This window comes from Lissotriton helveticus, chromosome 3_1 (assembly GCF_964261635.1).
Source record: "Lissotriton helveticus chromosome 3_1, aLisHel1.1, whole genome shotgun sequence".
Lineage (NCBI taxonomy): Eukaryota > Metazoa > Chordata > Amphibia > Caudata > Salamandridae > Lissotriton > Lissotriton helveticus.
In genome coordinates this window covers 1,430,740,490-1,430,764,186 of record NC_136061.1, presented here as the reverse complement: position 1 = coordinate 1,430,764,186, position 23,697 = coordinate 1,430,740,490, and the positions used below count along the sequence as shown (strand labels likewise).

The following is a 23,697-nucleotide window of genomic DNA, read 5'->3' as shown; positions in this document are numbered from 1 at the left end:
GGGTCCTTCTCTTACGATTATTGGGAATGGAATTGAATCCAGTAGCATTATTGGATTGGGCAGGAGCCGAAGTAGGGGCTGCAGAGGTGGGTAAGGAAGAAGGAGGGTTTGGTAGGGAGGGTGCTGTTGGTTTAGGTTTGGTTACAGTGCGGGGTGGTAAAGGGTTGGAGGATGTAGGAGGCGGTTGCGACTTGGTTGTAGATGCTAGGGAATAGTTTTTGATAGGGTTCTCAGGGACTTTTTGTTTGTTGGAATTGGGGTTCTGCGCAGAGGTTCCAGGTTTTAGCGCTTTGGCGTTTGGAGTGATTGAGGTAGTAGACCCGCCTTTCGCCAAATTGGAATCCTTCTTATTTCCTGTACTTTGGGATAGTGCAAGGGACAATTGGGTAAGTTGAGACTGAACCATATGTAGGGCCTTTACTATGGGTTCCAAGTGAGATTTAAATAAATCACCAATTCTGGTGAGCAATAGGCTGTCGTTGCTACACGTGTTGGTTATAAGATTACCATTTACCATATCTCCTCCGCTGTAATGACTACTTGAGCTGGTACAGCTAATGTTCAAATTAGCAGAGATGGAATCCACTATATGAACATTTGACAGTGAAGGAGAATGGTGGTGGAGTGAAGGGTTGGGGTTTTGCGGAGGAAAATTAGAGGAAAGAGGAGTTGTAGGGATGGTTGTAACAGGAGGAATGGTGGAATGAGGGGACTTAGTGGTTATCTTCTTCGTTACTTTTTTGGGAATTGCTCCTTCTCGTAAACCCCTAGCCATTGAGGAAGAGGGGGAGTTATCTTGTTGAGTAGCAAAGATTGCTGGAGATTTTTCCAGGGACAGATGGGATTCAGACAAATCTAAGGATGCGGAAAGGTCCACTGTGCGGGGAACAGTGTGCGTCTCTGCATGCACTGTCACTAGTGGAGGTAGATCAACAGGACGTAAGGGGGTTTTTGCAGTAGCCAGTAGGCCCATCGAAGAGCGTCTGGCAATCATCAAGTCCTGTGAGATCCTCCGGTCTAGGAGAATAATGCCCTGCTCAATAGCATCGTTGGCTTTAGTAATAAATTGGTCAATTGGGCCAATGACCTCACCAGCGGATTGAGCCTGCTTTTTAACTGTGTTCCTAGTGGTTCTCGTGGACATTGTATCGTGAGGGTTATTTACAATAGTGGGGAACAATGAGTTTTCTGAAGCCAGAACCAAGAGGTTAGTGTGAAATGACAGTGGCGGACTATTGAAGCACAAACTGCAAATAGGGTGGCCCAGTCCAGTCCTGCCCGGTCTTGAACGGGCTTAAACGGGCCCGCCCTTGGCCCGGGCTTCGCCCGCGCGCGTCCCGCGTTGCGTTTGGGGCTGGTCAGTTTATAGTAAGACAATTAGAGGGCGTGGCCTCCGGGGGAAGAGGCACCAGCTGTTGGAAGTAGGGGCTGCTGGTCCTCGCAGTCCCCCGTTGAAGCCAACAGCCAACAGATAGCCCCGGAGTCTAGTGCACGCTGGGAGCGTGCAGCCTGTCCGCCGATTGCGGAGAGCTCCCACCAGCGGCGCGACTCTCCCTGAGCAAGGCAAGTGGCAATGCGCCCTCCGTGAGCAGCGTTCTGTGGTCCTTCCTTGTGGCGGATAGAGTTATTAAAAATGAGCGGCATTATAAAATGAGTCATATCTATGAACAGCTGGTGAGCTAATACCACCCCTTTCAGGCAGAAAATTGTGTGCTACTTTAGATCTTAGTAAGGGAAAGTATGGGGTACACGGATAAAAATCATACAAATCCCAAATGGAGATGGGGCCATCACCTTCGTGTGGCTGGGAGGATCGTAAGTAGGGGACGATGTTTCTGTTCCTAAATTTAACAAGGATTAGGTCCCCAGGAATGTCCTTTGGTAGAGACCCTAACCAGCCCACCCTTCTAACACTCAGGATACCACCATCCATATTGGGTAGCAGGGTCTATTTTTAGCTAACCAGAAAATGACCTTATATAATAGGTCTTGATAACTCTCGGATTTCCTGTGAGCGGGAACTGGTACTCCTGAAAGAACAAGCACAAAGGGGGCGGCTTCCGGGGGTAGGTCTATACGTGCTGTTCTGTTTGGCTCTGCTCTAATAGCGGAGTCATTTGTTAACAAAGGTTTAGGGGCAATTTTAGTAACCAGTGGGGGTTGTCTCTTAGGAGGCTGTCTTTCAATCGGGACATTTTTTGTGTTAAACAAAGGTTTATGCGTGGTTTTAGTAGCAATTGGAGGTAACATGCTGGGAGCTGAGATAGTTTTTGTTGTGTCAGTTAGCGTACACTTCAGGTGTAGTTAGTGGAGGGGAGCAATTGGGTGTTGCCATGTTTATAACATGTGAAGAGTTGGCTTTAATAGCAGACTCTATACTTGTCAGCCTATCCCCTAAAGCGGTGATTCGTTCTAGCAAGGGTGCTATTACAGAATTTAACAACAGTTCAAACTGGGGCAGTAGTTGCAATAGAGGCGATGTTACTCTATCATCCAAACATTCACCAACCCCCCTGTATGTTGGAGTTTATAACAGGCGATGGGGGATCGATACAGCGTTTTTGTGTTTTGGGTTGGAGTTCGTGTTCACTTGCCCCTTCGTATTTCCTTTTCACGCTTTGGCCCTGCAACAGAGCAGTAGCCTGGATGTTATCCTCAATAGGTGGTAGGGAAAGTTCACCAGGTCTGTCAGGGGGAGTGTTGATGCTAAGTCCTTTCACGGGGGAGGGGGATATTACTGGAATAAACTTAGTCCCGCTCAGAGCATTTAATTCCTCCCAGTAGGACAAGTTTGGCAAACAAACGGGGGTATGTGACGGGGATAGCATTTGGCGATGATCATCAATATTTGTTTCGCAGATAGAGGTGGGAGATGCATAGCTCAGAATAAGCGTTTCCATTCTCTGGCTGTAGTATAGAGGTTGGTATGCCCCCTTATGTAACACTAAAAGTAAGGTCTGTTCAAAATTAGTGACAGTGAAGGAGAAGCCAGGAAGTCCAGGGATAGTCTTGTGAATGGTATGCAGTACTATACCTTCTTTAGATGTGAAGCCAAGAGAGCTGGCCCGTCCCGGCCACCGCGTGCCTCTGAGGGCCACAGAGGGCCCGCCCTTTGCCCGGGCTTCGCCCCGGGTGCTCTCCCGCGCGCGATCCCGCGACGCGGGGGTTCGCGCTGTCCTTTAGCGCACCTCCGGGGGGGCGGAACCGGAAGCACGCCTTCCAAGGCGCTAGGGGTGTTGGGGGATGAAGTCCCCGATCAGCCGTCTGCCGTCACGTCGCGTCCAGGTGGCAGAAGCCTGGGGAGTGTTGGAGGAGGGCAGCGCTGAGGCTGCGGAAATCTGGAGCCCTGCCTGGATGACCCCCCACAGGTCAGTGAGCGTCTGGCCAAAGGTCAAAGGATGTAGCAAGGACATGGCGGATGTATGGTTCTAAGGTGGCTATGCTTGCGCCCAGGACTCTAGGCGGAGCGGGGTCACGAGGGGAGCCCGATTTTATGCTCGCACAGATGGTTACCAGTTCTTTACTGGGTGGTACGGTAAAGCATTCTAATCTAGGTTTTTCATTTGCCATCTCCAGTTCCTTCAGTTCTGTGAAGGTTTCTCCAGCCGCAGGATATGTGGAGAAGGAGCTGTATATTTTTTTAACCTTGTCGGCAAAATATTCTGCCACCTTGTTACATTCCATAATGGAATCAGCTTCCGTAGTATTGGAGAGTGAGACAACTGAGATTTCTTTATAGATTTTGAAGAGTTCTCTAGATGAGCAGTCCGCCTCGCTAATTCTGTTTCCGTAGAAGGTTGCTTTTGCAGCTCTGACCTGTTTTTGATAGCTTCTCTGGGCTGTTCTATATTGAAGTTTAGTGCAATCCTTTTTATCCTTGCGCCAAAGTCTCTCTAGCTTTTTGCACTCTGACCTGACCGACTGCAGATCCATATTGTACCATGGGGCCGCTCTCCTTGTTCTGTTCCTTTTTTTTTTTTGCACACACGTGTTCCGCCCTTGATCTCCTCTTCTCGCCCCTGCTAGTTCAAGTCACAATTTATGGACACTTCGGGCACTTCTTCCAGCTCAGTCTGTCTTTAGGTCCCCTACACTGGTAGGGGCTTTATGGTGTGATCCCCACTTCAGAACGGTCGCATGAACTGTCTGTAAATCCATGGTAGGCTGTACATTGCCCCCAAACTCTTTCAAATTTCATAGGGCAGCCATGCCTCTCGCATGTCTCTCTCTCTCTCTCTCTGCCTCCATACATCTGCCCATTCCCTCTTGCTACATAGCTCTTTGAGGAATGTGTTCTCGCCCACACAGTCTGACCAAATCTCTTTTTGCTACAACAAAGCCCAGCATACAGAACAGCAGTTGTTTCTGGTGATGACTATGCCATAGGGAATGCCGGTATAATCAATTGGTGTTACTCAGGAATGGCTACCCCAACACTGCTTCTAGTTTGGTGACAATTTGCCCCAAATGCACTCTCAACTTCGGGCACCTCCATATCATGTCTTGGAATGTGCCCTCTTCTGTGCTGCACTGGAGGCATGTGGGGCTCTCTGCTTTCCCCATTTTTTGTAGGCAGACCTATGATTCTATGGCCTGTGGAGGATGTTAAACTTCAGCAGTCTCAGCCTACCTTTTATAGCAACTTCCCTGTGGTTTATCAGGTCGATATCTTCTAGGTTCCTCACATCAGCCTCTCGCTTTTCACAGAGTTTTCCTTAGTTGTCCAGTGTATTGTTAAGTATGTTGCGATAAGACGGGCATACTGCCTTGTGGGTGATTGCGCTCCTAAGGACCCAGCTCTCAAGCGGGCTATGCTCTCGGAGGTCCGTCCGCAGGACACCCTCTTTCCTCAGGGTGTGTGTCAGTTGCAAATATTTAAACTGTTGAGTATTGGCTAATGCGTAAATCTGCTCTAGTACCTCAGATGGCTTTAAGTCTGCGTCTACTAGCACATACCCTAGTTTTTCTATACTAATCTGTTCCCAGAGGTGAATGACAGTGAATTAGCATGCTTCAGTCAGTGGTGTTACCTTTCATATGGGGTGTGACCAAGGTAATCCTCCTTTTCTGATCCAGAGCTTAGGTAGCATCATCCCAGGCCCTCAGAGTAGTCCGGGTTGGACAACTGTTTCGTGTAGATATAAGGGACATGAGTCATCACCCTCATTGTCGCTTTTTCTATCCTGTATACCGGTTCGCTGTGTGGGCCAGGTCCCCAGTTATTGATAATGTGCAATTGTGTAGCCCTATGGCACACTCCTATGTCGAGAATCATTAGGCCCCCATTGCACACTGCCCTATACAATGTCCGTAGGGCTATCCTCTGGGTACTTACATCCCAGAGCAATGTTTGGAGCATTTTATCTAGTTTGTCAAAGTATTTATCGGATATGTAAAAAGGGGTATTCTGCTTTTCGTGGAGCAGTTTGGGTATAGTGATCACTTTGTAAAGGGAATCTCTGCCCATAATCATCAAGGGGAGCTTTTGTCATTATTCCATGTCTTCGTGGAAGTCCACCAGAATTCTGTCCAGGTTGAGTTCTAACACCCTCTGGACCCTCCCAGTTGCAAGATAATGGATTTTCCTAGTTATACAGTCCCTGGAGTGGGTCTCGAAGGTCCGTAATACCGGCAGTGCTGCTGGGATTGACAACTCTGGGTCCTCTAGATACATCAGAATTTCATTGATATATACCGATAACTTTTCTGGGTTCTCTGATATCTGGGGAAAGTCCACTTTATCCACTCTACAGCAGACCCAGCACGCCAATGGCTCCAGATGTAATGCAACAGTGGATACCCATGTCATGTGCCTCTCTCCAAGGCCATTATGTGGAGATCGATAGGTGTCTATAAGGATGGAGCCCAGTTTCTCCAGTGATCGTTTCTGTAGTCTCGGGGGTGTATACATTGATAATCGGAACACTCATCCTGTAGGTATTCTCCTAAGATTGTTACTCCTCAGGAGCCCCTTGTGAAGCTTGCATGGGTCAACGCAGTGTATTTATGTTTTGCAGGCATCAGCAGATGTTTCCCAGCAAATGTGTCTCCAGCAAGAGCATCAGGTTTGAGGGAATATATATGTCTCATAATTTTACATCCCAGTCCATTGACATACTACAAGGGGTCTGTCATTGAGTCCGGGTGTTGTGTATTCATCTAAATTGTTGTTCAAACTGCCACTGTGAGCTGTAACTCAATTGTTCAGGCATCTCCCTCCATCTCATGCCATGGAGAACCAGTGTGATGACTGTTAACATCTTGAACTAACAACCCCCCCCATGTTCCCCCACCCCACTGTTTCCTGACACAGGTTTTTATACACTTATTTCCCCAACCTGGGAAATGTCTATTGCCCACCCCACACACTTAACATCTATTCAACCGTTTCCCTCCCTCAGCTGAAGTCAAACACTCCATCTTTCTTTCCTCTCAACGCCCACTCAACTTCAGTTCATTGCTTGAAGTATGCATTTGTTGGTTGCTGCCTAGTAATTTGTGCCCCAGGCCTCCTCACAGGCCTCCATCTCATGTCAATCTCTATATCCTAGGAGTGATCCTCTTTTATCGTCTTGTGGATGGCCAAGTTGTCCTCCCAGCCCTGTGGTTTCAACCTTCTGCAACAGTGCCTAAGGGCCCTGCTCCATTCTGTTCCCTCCAGTTCACTCCCTCTCCATGGTCGAGAGCCACGCCCTGTGAAGCAATGTTCGATCTCTCAGGTTGTCAAGGAGGTGTTCATCTACCCACTCCTATGTCTGGTCGAGGTGGTAAAAGAAAGAAGTCTTCCCCTGGAAAATCGCTATTAGCTTGGCCGGGTAAAGCAACATGTACTTTATATCCTGGGTTCACAGTTTCTGCTTCACTGGTTCATATGTTTTTTCCTGCCACTGCACCATTTCTGTGTAGTCTTAGAATATTAAGGATCCACTTGGATTCATACTTACCCCCTAGTCCTCTGACCATTCGCAGCACCAGGTCCCAATTTCTATAGTTAGAGAAGTAGCAATCTTCGGTCTTGGGGTTGCTCCTGGTGAAACTTTCATTGCCAGGGCACGATACACCCATTTTATCAGAAAACGTGGTGAGAGGTGATCTAGGAGTGGAAGGAGCACAGCCATATCTAAAGGAATTGTTCTGAATGGGAGCCCTGTACTCTCTCTAGGAACCCAGGTACCAAGGATTGTAGTGCCTAGAGTGCCCCTCAGCATCCTTGACCTAGGCCACCCATTCGCTGGAGAGGTTCCTCAGCTTCTGGGCAGTCTGCTTCAATTCTCTTACCATTCCCCCCAGTGCTGCTAATTGTGTTTTGGCCTCTGCTACAAGTCCCATGGCTTTCTTTAGGCCCTGTCGGAGTAGTGCCATGTTAGCACCAACTTGTCTGATTTTGGTCTCCAACGCATGGTGGAAGGACTCAATTACTTGCAGGATGACGTCTGCTCCTGGATGGGGCTGTCCTCCAGACCCGTCTTCATCTGCTATTGTAGGCCCAATAGCCTTCAGGGGGGTCGGCCGGTGGCAGGATCATACCGTCATCCGGGTGGCCTCTTATTTTCTCTTTCCCTCCACGGTCAGCTGCTTTTGTGCAGCAACAACATGGATGCCATATTGGATTCCTGGTACTCCTTGGATCAAGCCGGCAACCACGGCGGAAGCCTTGCTGTCTGGTCTCCGTGACTGCAACACTACTCTCTAGGGCCTCAAGTTGTCTCCTCGACATGCGATGCTCCTGCTTGGTCAGTGCAGCACCAAAATTAGTTTGGTACAGACGTTGGAGCACTACGGGGTGGCGACAGCCTTCTTGTGCTCCCAGACCACACACCCACTACCCCACAAGTTTTGATTGTGTGCATCTTTAAATACAATGCAAATCATTTTCATACACAATTTGTTTACTTTAGTGGAAAAAAGCAGATTGTTCATCCGGGGGGTTTAGTAAATGCCCTCAAATTAGAAAATCAGTGCAAACTGAAGAAGGAAACCTTTGAGTCCTACATTTCTTCATTTTATCAAGATGTTTGTGAATCTTACCCTGGATCACAGTCTTAGGGCGTCATTAGGATGACGGGCGGACTTAGTCCTCCCGCCATCCTATCGGAATTGCCGCCACAATGCTAAAAATGCATTACAGCATTTGCATAAACAAAGCGGCAGGCGCCGCACGGGGCCTGCCGCTTTGTTTATGCAAATGAAGGGGTGTACCACAGGTACCCCCTGTGTGCAACCCCCACCCCTCCTTCACTCTGGGGGCCCGCGGGGGGCTCCCAGAGTGAAGACCGCATGCCTTTCCGTGGCGGCATTGCCGCCACGGAAAGGCATGTCTGAAGGCCCATGCTAATATGGCTGGTGGTGTCTAATAAACCCCTCAGTAGTTCTTTGGAAATCTCTTTTTCTATTGATCACAAAAGGTCAGGGACGGTTGAAAGGCAAGGCAACTTCCAAAAATAAAAACAAGGAACTCTCGCAGACAATTGTTTTGTGGATGCTGCATCGGTTGGTGATTCAATGGAAAAAAAACTCTTAGGTGATACTTTTACCCACCTCTACTCCTACCCGTCTCAACCATGCACATCATTTAGGGGAGCATTAGGGTCGCACATGAGACTTTCGACTTGGATGGATTTTCGAGCTTTTTGTGTGTGATAACAAGGACTCCACACAGTTACCTTCTATTTCCACACTAGATGATGGCTCTGAAGTCTGCAAACATTGTAGAGTTCTTAGAACAATATCAGTCACTTGTGGCTGTAATGATTGGAATTCAAACGTGTTGCCCTGTACTACTGTACAGTTCTTAATTCAAAACACATGGTCAATAAAAGAGAGCCATGTAGGGCCATGGGTAGAAGCTGCTACTCTTGACTTGCAACTCCTGGCTTGCCCGTTTGGTTCTCCTTGCTCTAAGGCTGAAAAGGAAAGCAGGAGGATCTGAACGTAAACATGTCTGTTATCGACCCCTTTAGTTTCATTAGTTTCCACGTTAAATTACCCTTCCTCCGACTCCTCGGCAGCAAACCGGTAACGAGCGGCTCGGCTTTAGCGCTGTTCGCGCCCGGTGTGACAATAATTTTTGGTGCCCCATGACCTCTTCCTTGGATTCTCGCACTACCACTGGGTGTGACAATAATTTTTGGTGCCCCATGACCTCTTCCTTGGATTCTCTCACTACCACCGGGCAAAAGTGCCCCTCATTTCTCCAATCATAAGTTATTGCTAAATACAGCACACCCCCTGCGGTCAGCACCCCTCTCCACAGGGCAGCGCCCAGTGCAGCCGCACCAGTTGCACTGCCCTAAAGCTGGACCTGGTAACGAGTGCTGATGGGCTAAGAATATATGTCACTGAGACAAAATGATGTGTGCTGCCTTGACAACTTTTTGAAGGATGCGATATCATCACCACCTGGGTTAAAATTCAGAATTTCTGATTTACCTTTCAGAGCAGAAACCTAAAACAGTTTTCAGTCTACAATAGAACGTTCCCTAAAGTACCTTCAAAGAGATAGCATGTATGTGCCCACACAAGTCAAGTACAGTGTGGGCCTTTGAGTTGCTGCTACTCCGCTGTGTAACTGGAAACTGCACCTGGGTGTGACCATCATTGGTGTTACTTTAACACCGTCTGCCCTGTGCACTTTTAAAAAATGCACACAATAAAAAAAATAGTACCACCATAAAGAAGCATGTGCGCATGTTTGTTTTCTACAATAAATGCAGAATGCTGCTTTCTGTTTGCAAGTTTTGCCATATGCCGCTCCCTGTAACAAAACCGGTATTTTTTATTAACGAAGCCAATGAGAAGAAGCGCCTTACAAACATTTAAGGAGATGGGTTTTCAGGCCAATAAATGAAGGCGCAGCAGGGAGTGGAGGTGAGGCCTAATAACTGACTCAGATCCATAATATGAAGATATCAGAAACTTCTTTACTCTGCCTATACCATATTTCTTTATAGTATGCTCGGCATATATAGGAGTTCTGTGTACTTTTCGTAAATAGGAGGAAAATAACATTTAATATTTGTCAGAAACATGCTTACTACACATTTCTACGGTCTTCATAATATGTATATGCAAGAGGAATAATCATATCATATGCTTTTGTCAGAGGTATGCACAACTGGCCAAATAGTTCCCATTATAATATTCATACACTAGCGGCTATGCTGCTGTGCAAGTACCAGATAACCACATAAAGCGTATGTATATGTCTGAAGACTTCACTATTGGGTAAACATCAGCTGTCCATATAATGTGCATTAGCAGGGGATTGCAGTACTGGATAAGTATGAGCTGCCCATGTGATGTGCATATGCCAGAAACCTTCACAACTTTGGAACTATCCGAAACTTGCACACTGTGTACATCTCTGACTCAGATATGTGCACATTATGCAGACCACAATTATGTGCACTGTAATGCTTAACACAATGCACAGTATGCACACTTCCAATATATGCTGATAATGTTCATTGAGGCCCCGCAGTTTATCTTGAAGGTGTAATATATCAACCATCGCCATCCCATGGTAAACGAGTACAGATGCAGTTTTAACTTGAGTGAAGGCAACTCTGGTAATGCCAACACGGTCAAAGATCAGGTGACATCCCTTCATATAATGTCAAACGGGGCCAAAGCGCATACAATGAAACTTCCATTTGTGTCATCTGGCGGTCAAACGCCAGCAGATGTCATTTCCGCTAATGCTTGTTTCCGGTCCAGGGAGGACGTGGCTTGGCAGTTCGGTCTGGACTGTTCCCATTAGGAACAAGGTCAAGACTGATTTGGATATGGCTGGGTCTAAACTGGGGTGGCATGGTGAGCAAAAGAACAATGGATTTAACTCAGATATCTTGACGGGGGTGAATGTTTGATTTGCTCTCCATTCCGTCGATCATCTGTGTGTCTTTTACTTCCACTAAGCCCAGCATTGGTATTAATCGAAATCCATGGTCTGGACATCAATCTTCAATCTTAACTGCTTGGCACATTTCAGTTGAGTTGTTTATGGACAGCGGTTGTGTATTGATTAATTTTCAATTATTTGTTTAACTGCTGATGTCTACATGCAGAACATGCAATGTCCAATAAGATGAATGGTGTTTTTAGGAGATATCTGCCCTTTCAGACATGTAAACCAGAACAGATATATGGCGGTAGGAACTAGACAGTGTGGCAAACACACACACACTTCCAAATCGGAGGAGCTGCACTCACACTGAGCAGCTTTCTAATTGGGGTGCACACTTGCACATACAGGCTAACAAGCTGAGTTTATATCTGGGGCTGATTATGTTAACTTTTCTGAGGGGACCTGGTCTAGAGGTTGTGCTGTGCTATCCTTTTTTGGGCGAGGTTGCTCTGCAATGGCACAAGAAGCTAAAAAAACAAATAATTGGAGTGTGGCTTAGATTACATAGAGATTCACTTTTTGTGCTACTCTATTTCTAAAACAACACAAGGTGATGGATGGAATGCTTGACTGAATCTCAGTCACTGGCAATTGCTTATGCTGCATTCCAGTCCCTTGCTTTTGGTGCACCATGCCAGATCCAGACAAAGATACAATTTATACAAACATACTGACCCTGCTGCTAATAGGTAAATCTGTCCTGAGCTTCCAGTAGAGGCCCCTTCAAGAAGAAACCACAAGTAACCTCTGATCAACTTTGACCTACTAAGGTCTTAAATCAGTGAGGAATAGCTTGAGTCCTATGGCACAGTGAGCATGGAATCCTCATCAGGATATACCCGTTGCACTTAGAGTGTAAACTGCAACAACAAGGTGATAGACTGAATGCTTGAATGAATCTCAGCCTCTGGTAGTCATTTAGACCGTATTGCAATCCATTGTTTTTCATCCATCATGCCACTCTAGACAAATGACAGCCTTATATAAATCAGTACTAACCCTCGCTTCAGGGAAACAGTCCAACACAACTGCCTGGATCTCTGTTTCTACATACCAACATGCACATAAATGTACACACACACACACACACACACACACGAACACACCAATACACGCGGACACATTTAGGGTGCATACACAGAGACAGTGTTGCTTACTATTGTCTAGGTTATTAGGTCAAATACACTTGTATCATTGTACCCAAGCTTTTGAAATAGAAGCCATGACATGCATAAATTCAACATTCAAAATCCAGGTTCCGGTTGAAAACAAGCATTTGCAATGCAATAGGTCTCACATTTATGCAAGTTTGAGCTATGGGCATTACAAATGACAATGCCTTTTATTAATGTTTTGGTTTTTAAAACATAAATAAAAGGCCTTGTCATTTACAATGCCAATAGCTTAAACTTGAGTAAATGTGAGACCTATTGCATTGCAAATGCTTGTACAAATGCTTGCTTGAAGGAGGGGAAAAAAAAAAACTAGTGTGGTGTCTCTGTAGCGGGTGCCGCGCTCAGTATTAAAGGTTTACAAAATCAAAATAAACAGAGTGCAGTATCCCTGAAGCGGGACGGCGCTCATCTAAGTTTTTTTTAATGTAAACTGAGCGCAGTGTCCATAAAGCCGACACCATGCTCAGCATACAATTTAGAGTGCATAGCACTGTATTAAAAAATCGGCCGCCAATTTCCCCATCACTTTCAATAAACAAAATAGTGCTCACCCCCTTATAATGCAGATCGTGTAGCAAGCCAAGTAAAATATCCATTCCTTATGGACAGTAACAAATGGAGACAATGTGGGACTAACAAGCCTATTTTCGAATCAGAAGCCAGCATTTAGGAAGGACACTGATACAAGACAATGACAAATATGGGTGGGGAGTGGCCAGGGCTTCCACTGCATACCCTAAAACAGCATGCCTCACAGAGCGAGCAGCATAAGCGTGCTGCCGCTAGGCTAGACCTAAAAAGGGCCAGATACACAAAGACCTTTGCATCCGTAAGTCAACATTTAATCTAAAAATGGTCAGGTATCCACAAAGGATGCCTGACAGGTCTTAATGGTTATACTACTACGTAATTATAGGCTATATCTGCATACAATTATACTTTACTAAACCCCACACAGAGGGTAGGAAGTGGGTAAGGCATGGTTTCCCTTGAAAATTTGTGAACGTCAATCGTGTGCATTTGTTGACATTCACAAACTTCTGTCTCTTCACCACCTTAGAAATGGCCAGAGATTCACTCCGGCTAAAAGCTAGAATAAGTTCTCATCCAGGATGGGAAGGGCAACTTTATGAACTCCGTCTTGTGGAACTAGCAGATCCCACACAACATTGCCAGTAGTACAACTGAAAGAAGGTGACTTCGGCAGCTTTTCATGCAAACTTCTGGGAATGTTTGTGATTTCCACAAAGTAGCGCATTTGCACTGTTGCTTAGGAGTATGGCTACATGTGTAAATGTAGATTTTTTGTGCATACTGTACTTGATGCATGGGGAAGTTGCCCCAAAATTGTGCCTGACCTGTGATTTCATTATTTAGCCTTTTAAGGCAAAGACTAGTAAACATTTAGGCCTAGATGTAGGTAATAGCAAATTACCGAATGGTAAATACCGAATTTAACCTAATCGGTATTTACTAATCGGTAATTGCTATGTAGGTAAAAAATTCGGTAAAAATACAGAATCCGTAAGATTCGGTAATTACCGATTCGGTAATTACCGAATCAGTATTTGCCATTGATTCCTATGGGCCTTGAAGCCCATAGTATTCAATAGCAAATACCGAACATTACCGAAAATTACCGATTTTACAAGGGGGACAGGGTGTCACTTTGACACCCTGTTGCACCCCTGTTTCTGGCTTGTGTGCCATGTGACACACAGACATGCCCTTAGGGCATGTCTGTGTGCCACATGGCACAGGTGTACATGCACAGATGTGCATGTACACTGGAATTCGTTATTTACCATGTAATAGTATTACATGGTAAATAACGAATCGGTAATGGCCTGTGGCACTGTTTTCAGTGCCACCTACATCTGTATTTACCGATTCGGTAAATTTACCGATTCGGTATTTTACAGAATCGGTAAATTTACCGAATCAGTAAATATACCGATTCTGTAAATTAAGCCTAACTACATGCCAAATCCCAAATACCGGTCGGTAACGGCCGAAATCGGCCGTTACCGACCGGTAATTGGCGACCTACATCGGGCACCTATTTAGGTGCTGCGGTGCTGGGCAGGTCACAGCACTAGGTTACTTCTTTTAAAAAGAGAAGAGAAGTGAAACTGTAACTATGGAAACTCCAGGGAACATAAGTAACACAGAATAGTTATGCAGTGGTTGAGAATATAATAAATCTTCCACGGCAACCAGAGATGAGATCTCTCACGTTTCTTGACACTATGTCTTGCTTCACAGTAGTCAGGAGCCCGGATATGCACCAGCAGTTGGTGTGCTTGTTGTATTCTGATCTTTGCGTAGTTGCTGCTTTTCTTCTTCAGTCTCTTATTTTCAATATTGCATAGCCATCATGTTACAGCACGCTATCCTCGCGTGATATTGTGTTCCTCAACTATATATAGCAAGCAACGTGTGATATCGAAAATAACAAATTGAAAGAAATTGAAAGATGTTGAAGAAGAAAAACAGAAACTGAGCCAATATCAGGAAACTTCCTAATCGAGACAATATTAGTTTATAAGTGAACTAAAGTCATTTCAGACACTACATGAAGACCAGATAACATTGAGGTGTGGTACCAGAATGTAGCTCTCCGACTAGTAGTAGTAGTTTAGTCAATCTAGAACATGATCATATACATACAAAAATATCACAAAACATATAATATTTCATTAGGATAAAAAGGAACAAGAGTTTTTAGAATGGCATCGCCTTCATAATCCTGTACATCATTCGAGAGTAAATCAATACAATTATTGACTGTTCTTTAAAACTTTAGAAACCTAAAATAAACATTAAAAATGCCCTATTTCTCCGACTGTCGCTGACAAAAGGTATTGTCTACAAAAATATCTCCTCATTGGAATTAGTAATAGAAAACCGGGAGCAAATGGGATGATATATTTGTAAACGACGAAGGTCAGGACAAAATATTTATTTCAGACTATACTTTTGTATACGATATTCAAAGATACAGCCAACAGTGACTAAGAAGGGAACTTTCCATAAATCGCAAGCATTACAAAAAGGAATAAATATTGGATGAAGAAGGCGTGAGAAAGTGGGGCTACCACTGAACATTTGTCGGCTTAATTGAATGTCGTGTGTCATTGAATAGAGAACCTTAATCAACTAAAAGATGAAAATACAAGGAGAAAAAAAACTAATATATATAGATGTCTTTATCTTTTGCTTTGGGGACTCAATGTATTGTTTGCATGTAGAAAAATTATTCTAGGGGTTTAGTGGTGTTTAGGAGTGCACCATAAGTGACGCCGGGCATCAGTCCACATATTGTGCTAACAATATTGCGTCCATGTGTTTAGTTGGTTGGGCTTGCCTGCATTCTAACTTTTTTTCATTTTGTGATTCATTAACAAAATCTGAAATAACAGCCAACAAAGTGCACTACACACCACCACATCTGTGATCACAACGCTTGTCAGACCTTTGCTCACTACCTGGGACAGCAACTATATTGGGTTCTGTTTGCCAATATATGCACCCCAATGTTGTGGACATTCGCCCTGAATGCTTCACATAATGAACTTCTCTTTCTTAGTAGTGTTCACTTTATGAACATACTGTGCAGCGGGAGCATGGCTGGGACAGCTATCCTTACTAGAAGGCCTTGTCAAATTAGCTATATGTTTTATCACTGAAGTGATACTGATACACTGAATTCCAGATACACTATTTATTTATTTATAAAGTTTTACATAGCGCAAACTAGGCCTGGGCGGCAAATTCCATTCCACTTGCGGAATTTGCGGAATTTTGGTGATTTTGCGTTCCGCGGAGAACGCAAAATTGCCCAAAATTCTGCGTTCCGTGAGTTTGCGACATTTTTTGCTTGTTCGCGTTCTCAAAAGTGTGTTCACAAGATATTTTCCCCCAAGCACGCAAACAGCGATTGCGAACAGTAAAAAAGCATCGTGAACAAGCAATTACGCGTGTTCGCTGAGAATTTTAACCGTTTCGCAGAGATTTGCGTAACGCAAATTCCGCCCACCCCTAGCGCAAACATGACCCCTGTGGGTTTCAGAACACTTTACAATGTTTAAGGCGACATGTGTAAAAATAACATCATCATCAAGGATGGGACATATGGGAGAATGTCCTAAAACACCTTGGGTCCCAGACGGGTAACAGCCCAAAAAAATAAGAACATAGACTGCGAGCAATGAGCATGCATTCAGACTACGAAGAAAAATCTTGTCGTGGAGTATAGTTCATGTGTTCTACTGGATACATTTGTTCATTACTATCCTTTTGACTTCTTTCTTGAATGAAGCAGTTGAGGGGCTCATTCTAATTTCAGGGAGTAGTGCATTCCAGATTCTCAGGGCAACATCTCGGTTATATGTTTCCTCTTTATAACATTTTTGTGGTTTCAGCTATAGGGAGCTAGTGCATCTAGATGCTCTAACACTACCAGATAGCTCTAGTTTTTGTGCAAGATATCTCGGAGTGTTGAAGTAAAGGGCTTTACCCCTAAAGTGACCTGTGTGGGTTTGGATGGGGACTAATTGACCTTGACTTTTTGAGTTCCGTTGTGGAGAAAAGAGGAAGACCAGTTAAGAACAGTCCACAATAGTCCCATCCTATGTTTGAGTCTAGTAGGCTGTCATGTTTGACAGTATCGAGGACTGATGAGAGTTCAAGAAGGATAAAAAGCCAGTATTGGTTCTGATCCAACATTTTTAGTGCATCATCAACTATGTGCATGAGTGGCGATTCAGTGTTGTGGCTATAGTGGAAGTCTTGATTGAAATTGATCTTAGAGACTGAATTGGTCAACGTGGTTGCACAGTTGTACATGTACACATTTCTCATGGAGCTTTGCCAGTGTCAGAATCGTAGAGATTGAGCAGATATTATTTAGGTCTGAGAGGTATGCTGTTGTTTTGTTTTTTTAAATGGAGGTAATCTGCCATGCTGTAAGGCAATCAGGGATCGATCCTTGAAGTAGTGAGGCATTAACTTTTTTAGTCCAGAGAGGGAGTAAGGACATTTTGATCTCACTAAAGACATTCATTGGTAGAGGGTCGCTAAAGTGGTTTGAGGGTTTTAGTACAGTTAGGATTTTGAGAATGGCACTTTTATCAAAGTTTTGAATATGTGCCATGTTGCATTGGTTTTGGGATTGAGCTGAGAGGCCTGGTGTCAGCATTCTGGAGGGTGCTACAATGAGGTGTGAGATGAAGGTGCTCTGTCACTGACTGCAAGTCATTTTTGGACTTTCTTATCTTTTCCATGATTACAAAAAGACAAAATCCAATTTGGCTGTGGATTAGAACCTGTGGTGAAGTGTTGGGTTGCTTATTGGATTGTAGCTTGACCAGTTCAAACAGTTTTGGAATGATTGATAGCTTTATCTAATTGGCATCTAAAGAAATTTGCTTTCAAGCTTCTGTACGTTTGTTGTAGATGCTCCTCGGTGATCTCAGGAGTTTATGGTTTTCGAGGGACTGGGAGGATCTTCTTCCTCATTCCGCTAGTCTATGGTTATGTCTTTGTGCATTAAGGCTGCCATTGAACCATGCTTTGGAGTCTTTGATGGACATTCTTTTCAGCTGCAGGGGTGCTATTGAATATAAAATGTTCATCATGGAGTTGCTGTAGTGTTTTTTTGAGGTCATGGACATCTGCCATATCCCAGGGAGGTGTCAAGATTTTATTCCTGATGGATGTCAGATTGTTCCAGCTAACACTCTTCATGCGCCTGGCTTGGGAGACCTGGCAGAGTGGAGTTTGGGTTGTAGATAGATTGGGGTGAGAGGTGTTAAGGTGGAGACAGGGGAACTGGTAAGGTAGGAGCGCTTTGGTCTTGTGGTGTACGTTATTGTTCATATTAGGGTTTTCAGGCATCGCAGGGGCAATTGTTTGGGCCATGTGAAGTGCCTTGAGCTCACTCGAAGTATCCAAAGGTGTGTGTTCAGGTGATCAGCAGGCAAGGGAATAGTTGTGGTGAAATGGTTGTTTTCGTGGGTGTGTATCTCTGCGATCACACCTCTAGATGTGTTATAAGGGTTTATTCTAGATTGTTGATTCAAGGAAAGGGTATCAGTGTCCCCGTGTGTTGGTTGAGTGTTCATGTTTGTGTTGTACACCATGGGGGAGCAGTGGAGGGAAAGAGAGGAGCTCTTGAAGTGGCTAGTGCATGAGGAGAAAGTATTGGGTTTTCCTGAGAGACATCTGAAGAGATAAGATTGCCTCAGACAGTGGCCTGATCATTACTAGTTATAGCGTTTTTGCTGATAGAGAAGGTTTAATAAAAATGTCTAGGCTGCGGTCTGAGGATTGTATGTGGATAATCCTGTTACTGTATAGGGTGATGGTTGTGTCAGCTCTGTAAGCAACTGATGGGGCTACCGAAAGTATGAAGCCCATGTGGAATTTTCCTGGATGCCGACAACCGGAGCCTAGAGAGCAAGGCTTTCCTCCACTGTGCTCTTCTTTCGTGTAGAATATAAGATCACTCATTATAGCTCCTTTTTAGAGCAGAAATGAGGATCAGAAATTTGCCTTTCTGGGTCAGATTTCAAAAACCTGTGTTTTAGGGTCTTGGATGCATTTTTAGATAGATTAAAAGGATATATAAATCTAAAGGCATTGTAGCATACCTGTTCAAAAATATTGTCATGATCTCTAGTGCGGTTAGTCTCCATGTCAGAGTGACCAGATTAGGAACCAGTAAATGAACTGGGTCACTTGGGTCAAATTTATAAATGTCAGTATTGTGCTCTTTTGTATTCCATGCGACTACGCAGAGTCCACCTAGTTTCGAGGTTGATGATGGTTCTACTGCAGAATAATCTCAGTATCATATACATCCCGAATAATGGGATAACAATGGTCCTGGTGGGTTACTGTGCCACCAACACCCTGTGCAGCAGGAAATGCAAATATAAGTGCATCAACTGATATGGTCTATGTAAAGGGGGCAAGGATAAAGAGGGACTGTTCCATTTCCCACATGCACTCAGGTCCTCAGGATTTGTATCTACATGTTTACAGATAGATAAGGTATGTGTAAAGGAAGTGAGAAAAATTTAAATTTTTGCAAATAACAAATATGAGCAGTAAGAACTTGCTACAAAAAGACTTGTAGAGGTTGTTTAAATTGAATAGGTGATCATCATCTAAACCATAACAAAATGTCCACTTCTGTAACTACTGGGGGTAATCATATTAAGGAGTTTAGTCCTTCCTTACTTTTGATAAACTCAATGACATCAGTCCTACCTCAGTTTTAGTCAGAGTGTGAGGGGAGTGCCATCTTGTGATTAATACCTTGTGGTTTAGCAGGGAGAGCTAGCTCAAAATGGATGGCTTATTACCCTGCCATAATGATTCCATGTATCCAAGTACCCTAGCCACCGAGGATCTATCGGGGCATTGTATAAGGCTAATGCAGCAAAGGAGAAGCAGTGTTGATCAGCATGTGTGGTGACATCATCAGCCTCCTCTCTGGAAGTGTCCCCAATGAAAGGATAGTGCGGCACATATACAACTGACCCTTCAAAGAGTAACTTCGAGGACCGATCTCGCACAAAGTAGCTGGAGCAGGCCACTCCACCCAATCAGCTCCCGTGTGGGCGGCAACCCCAGAGACAGTTATGTGGTGTGTGAGCCGGGCTCCCGTTGCATTGCCCAAGCAGCCAGTAATCCTGTGGATATCAGGGGCATCGCGTTGTACAATGCGTAATGGGCGATTAAGATACTAGAAGAATTTGGGATCTGGAGCAGATGGCTAGGGTTCGCGGAGCAGAAGCGGGGCCAGGAATTCTCACTCACCCCTATCATCTGGCCTCTCTGCAGTCTGTTGGTGTGTCATTAAGCAGATCTCCTGCTAGCATCAAGTGTAATAAGTAAAATACATTTTTGTTCAGTAGTTTGAACTGCGGTTGGATGACCATGGCTGAGACTTGAAAATACCTCTATCAGATATATTCAAAAAAGTTGTCTTCTCTTTCATTTCAGGGAGTCCTTTCCCATGATTCTGGTTGCTAACAAAGTTGACCTGATGCACCTGAGGAAAATCACAAGCGAACAGGGAAGAGAGATGGCAGCGAAACACAACGTAGGTTTATTATAATTTTAACTTTTGCAATGTAATGTTAACGTTTTTTTGAATGTACAAAAAAGAGGAGCAATGTTAAAATGGCTAGACTCTTTCTCCCTTCTGGTGAATTTTTTTGCAGGAGGCACATCTTAAATCTAACTCCCCCAACATTACTTTCTCCAAGAAATATCCCCTAGCATACTTTGCTTCGGCCCATGCTGCAGAGCGTGGAGTGGATATTTATTTATCTATTGAGCTAGATTGGGAGGTGGGTAAGGTGATTCGGGATGAGGGAGCTGGGTGCATCTGGATAGAAGTCTTAGTTAATGGGATAGCTGTCGTCCTGCTTAACTATTATGGACCAATTGGGGATGACTGTGCGGCCCTGAAACAGGTATATGATCTGCTGGTGAATGCACAAGTCTATAATTATGGGAGGAGATTTTAACTTAATACAAGGTTTGGGACTGGACACCTCTAACAAGGGAAAAAAGCAATTAAAACCTAAAAAAGATAGACTTTTAAAAATTATAAAAGAGGATTTTGCCTTATTAGACCCATGGAGGGTAGATCATCAAGGCCGTACTGAGTTCACGTGCTACTCAGCGAGATTTAAAACAGCATCCCGTCTAGGTTTTTTTTATATAAGCAATCATCTCGCAAGGGGGAATCCTTGATTCTTTCTAACCCATTCTCAGATCACTTTTTGGTTTGGTCTCCTTGATACTACACTTGCCAGACCCCAAGAGAAAAAATAACAGGTGGCACTTTGATAAAACATTGCTCTCGACCAAAAATGGATTGACGAAGCCCGTGATTTTATAATGTGGTTTTTTTAAGGAAAATGTGAATATGGCACCAGGTTTTATGGTGTGGGAAGCTTTCAAGGCCACGTTTAGGGGAGGGGTGGTGGTATACAGGGCAAATCTTCACAAATTAAGGAAACTTAAGATTGCTGGATTCCAGGTGGCAGTGGAGCGGACTAGGAGAGAGCTCTCGGGTAGGTCTACCGGGGAACCGGAGGAAGAAGCACTCCAGCAGGAATTATTAAGGGCAAAGGAGGAGTTGAAAAGTGTTTTTATGCTCGAGGAAATTGCTGGAAGTAAAGCTTCCCAACAAAAGGTTTACAAAGAGAGCCAGCACATCGGCAAATTCTTAGCCTGGTCCACAAAAACGCATCAGAGCAAGCAGTCTATTCCACAAATTAGAGATCCCAGTACGAGGTGCCTGGTGAATGACAAAATTGCCGAAATGTTTGTTTCTCATTTCAGCAAGATATATGCAGAAGTCCAGATAGTTAGCCCTCAGGCTCTTGTGGATTATTTTATGACAGTCCAGCTACCTACGATCTGTGAGGAGGACTGTATGCTTTTCAGTGAACCGATCACAATTGCAGAATTAAGTCGAATTATAAAAAAACAATGGCAAATGAGAAGGCAAGTGGCAATGATGGGATCCCTATTGAAGTTTATAAATTGCTTTTAGACAAACTCGCCCCGATCTTGGTATCACTGTACAATCAAATTATGTCCAGAACAGCGGTCTCCGATAGATTTAAGGAGTCAGTCATGACCTTAATTTTAAAGAAGGATAAGGACCCTAAAGACCCAAGTTCTTATCGCCCAATAAGTCTACTAAAAGTAGACTACAAGCTGTTTATGAAAATCTGGGCAAATAGAACCGCCGGCTGCGTGCAATATCTGGTACACGTAGATCAAACAGAGTTTCTGCCTGGGAGATCCATGGCTGCAAATACATTTATCTGATCCAGGCCAACAACTACTTTTCTGCTAGAAAAGATGATGCGGCCATCCTAATGATGGATGCAGAAAAGGCATTCGATCTGGTGGACTGGCAGGCCCTCTTCTTTATTTTGGGGGCGTTTGGCTTTTCACGCCATCTGATCGAGATGCCAGAGAGAATTTATAGGGGACCCACCGCAAAAATAATTATAAACTCTGAGGAGGCGGGAAAAGTGGCGATAAGGCGGGATACTAGGCAGGGATGCTCTCTTTCACCCCTTTTATTTTCACTCTAGCGCCACTAGCGATAAGAATTTGTTCCAATGTATTAATCCAAGCTCCCCTTGTAGGAATGTCAAAAATCAAGTTGTTTGCCTAGGATTTGATCCTGTACCTGAACCCAGAGAAATCAAACATCCATAGAGCACTGGGAGAAATCCAGGCGTTTTTAGTGAACTGGGGGGCTACAAGGTAATCAGTCTAAAATGGACCTTCTACTATTTAATGCACCAGGAATAGAGCTGCCGGAAGGGTTACAATTTCTGCCTGTCAAACCTATTATATATCTGGGCCTGTACGTGACAGTGGACTTCCTTCAACTTTTTCATCTGAACTATGGTAGAACACTTGATAAAATAAAAAGTCTGCTAGAAAGATGGGCCCTTTTACCCTTGTCGATAATAGGATGAGTCTCTTTGATAAAGATGTCGATCCTCCCCTAGTTGATATATATTTTTTTATTCTTCCTCTAAATATTCCAGTCGCGTATTTTAATGAAGTGGACAAGGTGATTCAGGAGTCTATCTGGGCTAAGAAAAAACCTTGTATTAAGCTATTTATTCTACACTTGGATGTAGAACAGGGGCGTCTTGCACTACCTCATTTAGGGTCATATGTATCAACACACTTCACCATAGACACAGAATAAGTAAAATCCTTTGATACATCTGGCCCGTAGCTACTTATTATCAAGCTGCGTTACTTGGTTTAACAACTCAGCCATTGACCCCTATTTCGAATTTTGATATTTTCTACCTGATCTTATGTTAATAGAGAGTGCAATTAAGCTACCAGCATTCCTGTGCACTGCGAAGTCACCAAAAAGACGAGATACAAGGTTGTGAATACATTCTTAAGCTGCATGCAGCGGTTCAATAACAACTATAATATTCCATCATGCCATGCATACTCCTCTTTTTACGACTGTGAGTTATGGGGCCTGAAGCCCTTGCAAAATGGGGTTCCGCCCTATAATATGCTAGGTTTTTTGTAAGCTAGGTGACTTTTACAACGGTGCTAATCTGATGACATTGGATGTTTTCGCAAAACAATTCGAATCTCAGAGCTGCGATCTTTGGCTAAGCTTCAGGCAGATTACATGCTTTCTCCTGACCAACTATAGAGGAATCAGTGTGAGAGCTAGATTAATTTTAAAAGCAGCCTTTGAGGTAAAACTAACTGGTATTGGCAATTGGTATTGGTTATTACGCCAGGAGGCGAATAAGAACCTCATTGAAACAATGCTTCCAAAAATTGCTCAGGAATCTAATTGCTGGTTCAATAGCCACGAATGTTTACGAGTCTGTGAGCTTGGCCACAGGGCTTTGAGGGGAGCCAATTTCCAAAGAATGTCCATCCTTTCTAGATGGGTGGCCTATTACACTCCCTCCAGACTCAATAAATGGTTTCCTATAACACCAAATGACTGATCACACTCTAAATGTGCTCTTTCATTTGTCTTTCTCCTATATTTCTTTTTCTCTTTCTCCCTACCTCTCA

At 44.1% G+C, this 23,697-nt stretch overlaps 1 protein-coding gene across 1 annotated transcript in view; it reads left to right on the top strand.

Moving 5' to 3' along the window:
• Window positions 1-23,697, top strand: part of MRAS (muscle RAS oncogene homolog) — a 261,349-nt gene that overhangs the window by 174,964 nt on the left and 62,688 nt on the right. The window contains exon 4 of the mRNA XM_078682089.1: window positions 20,095-20,194. Coding sequence (XP_078538215.1) covers window positions 20,095-20,194 — 100 coding nt within the window. The remainder of the gene's footprint in view (window positions 1-20,094; window positions 20,195-23,697) is intronic.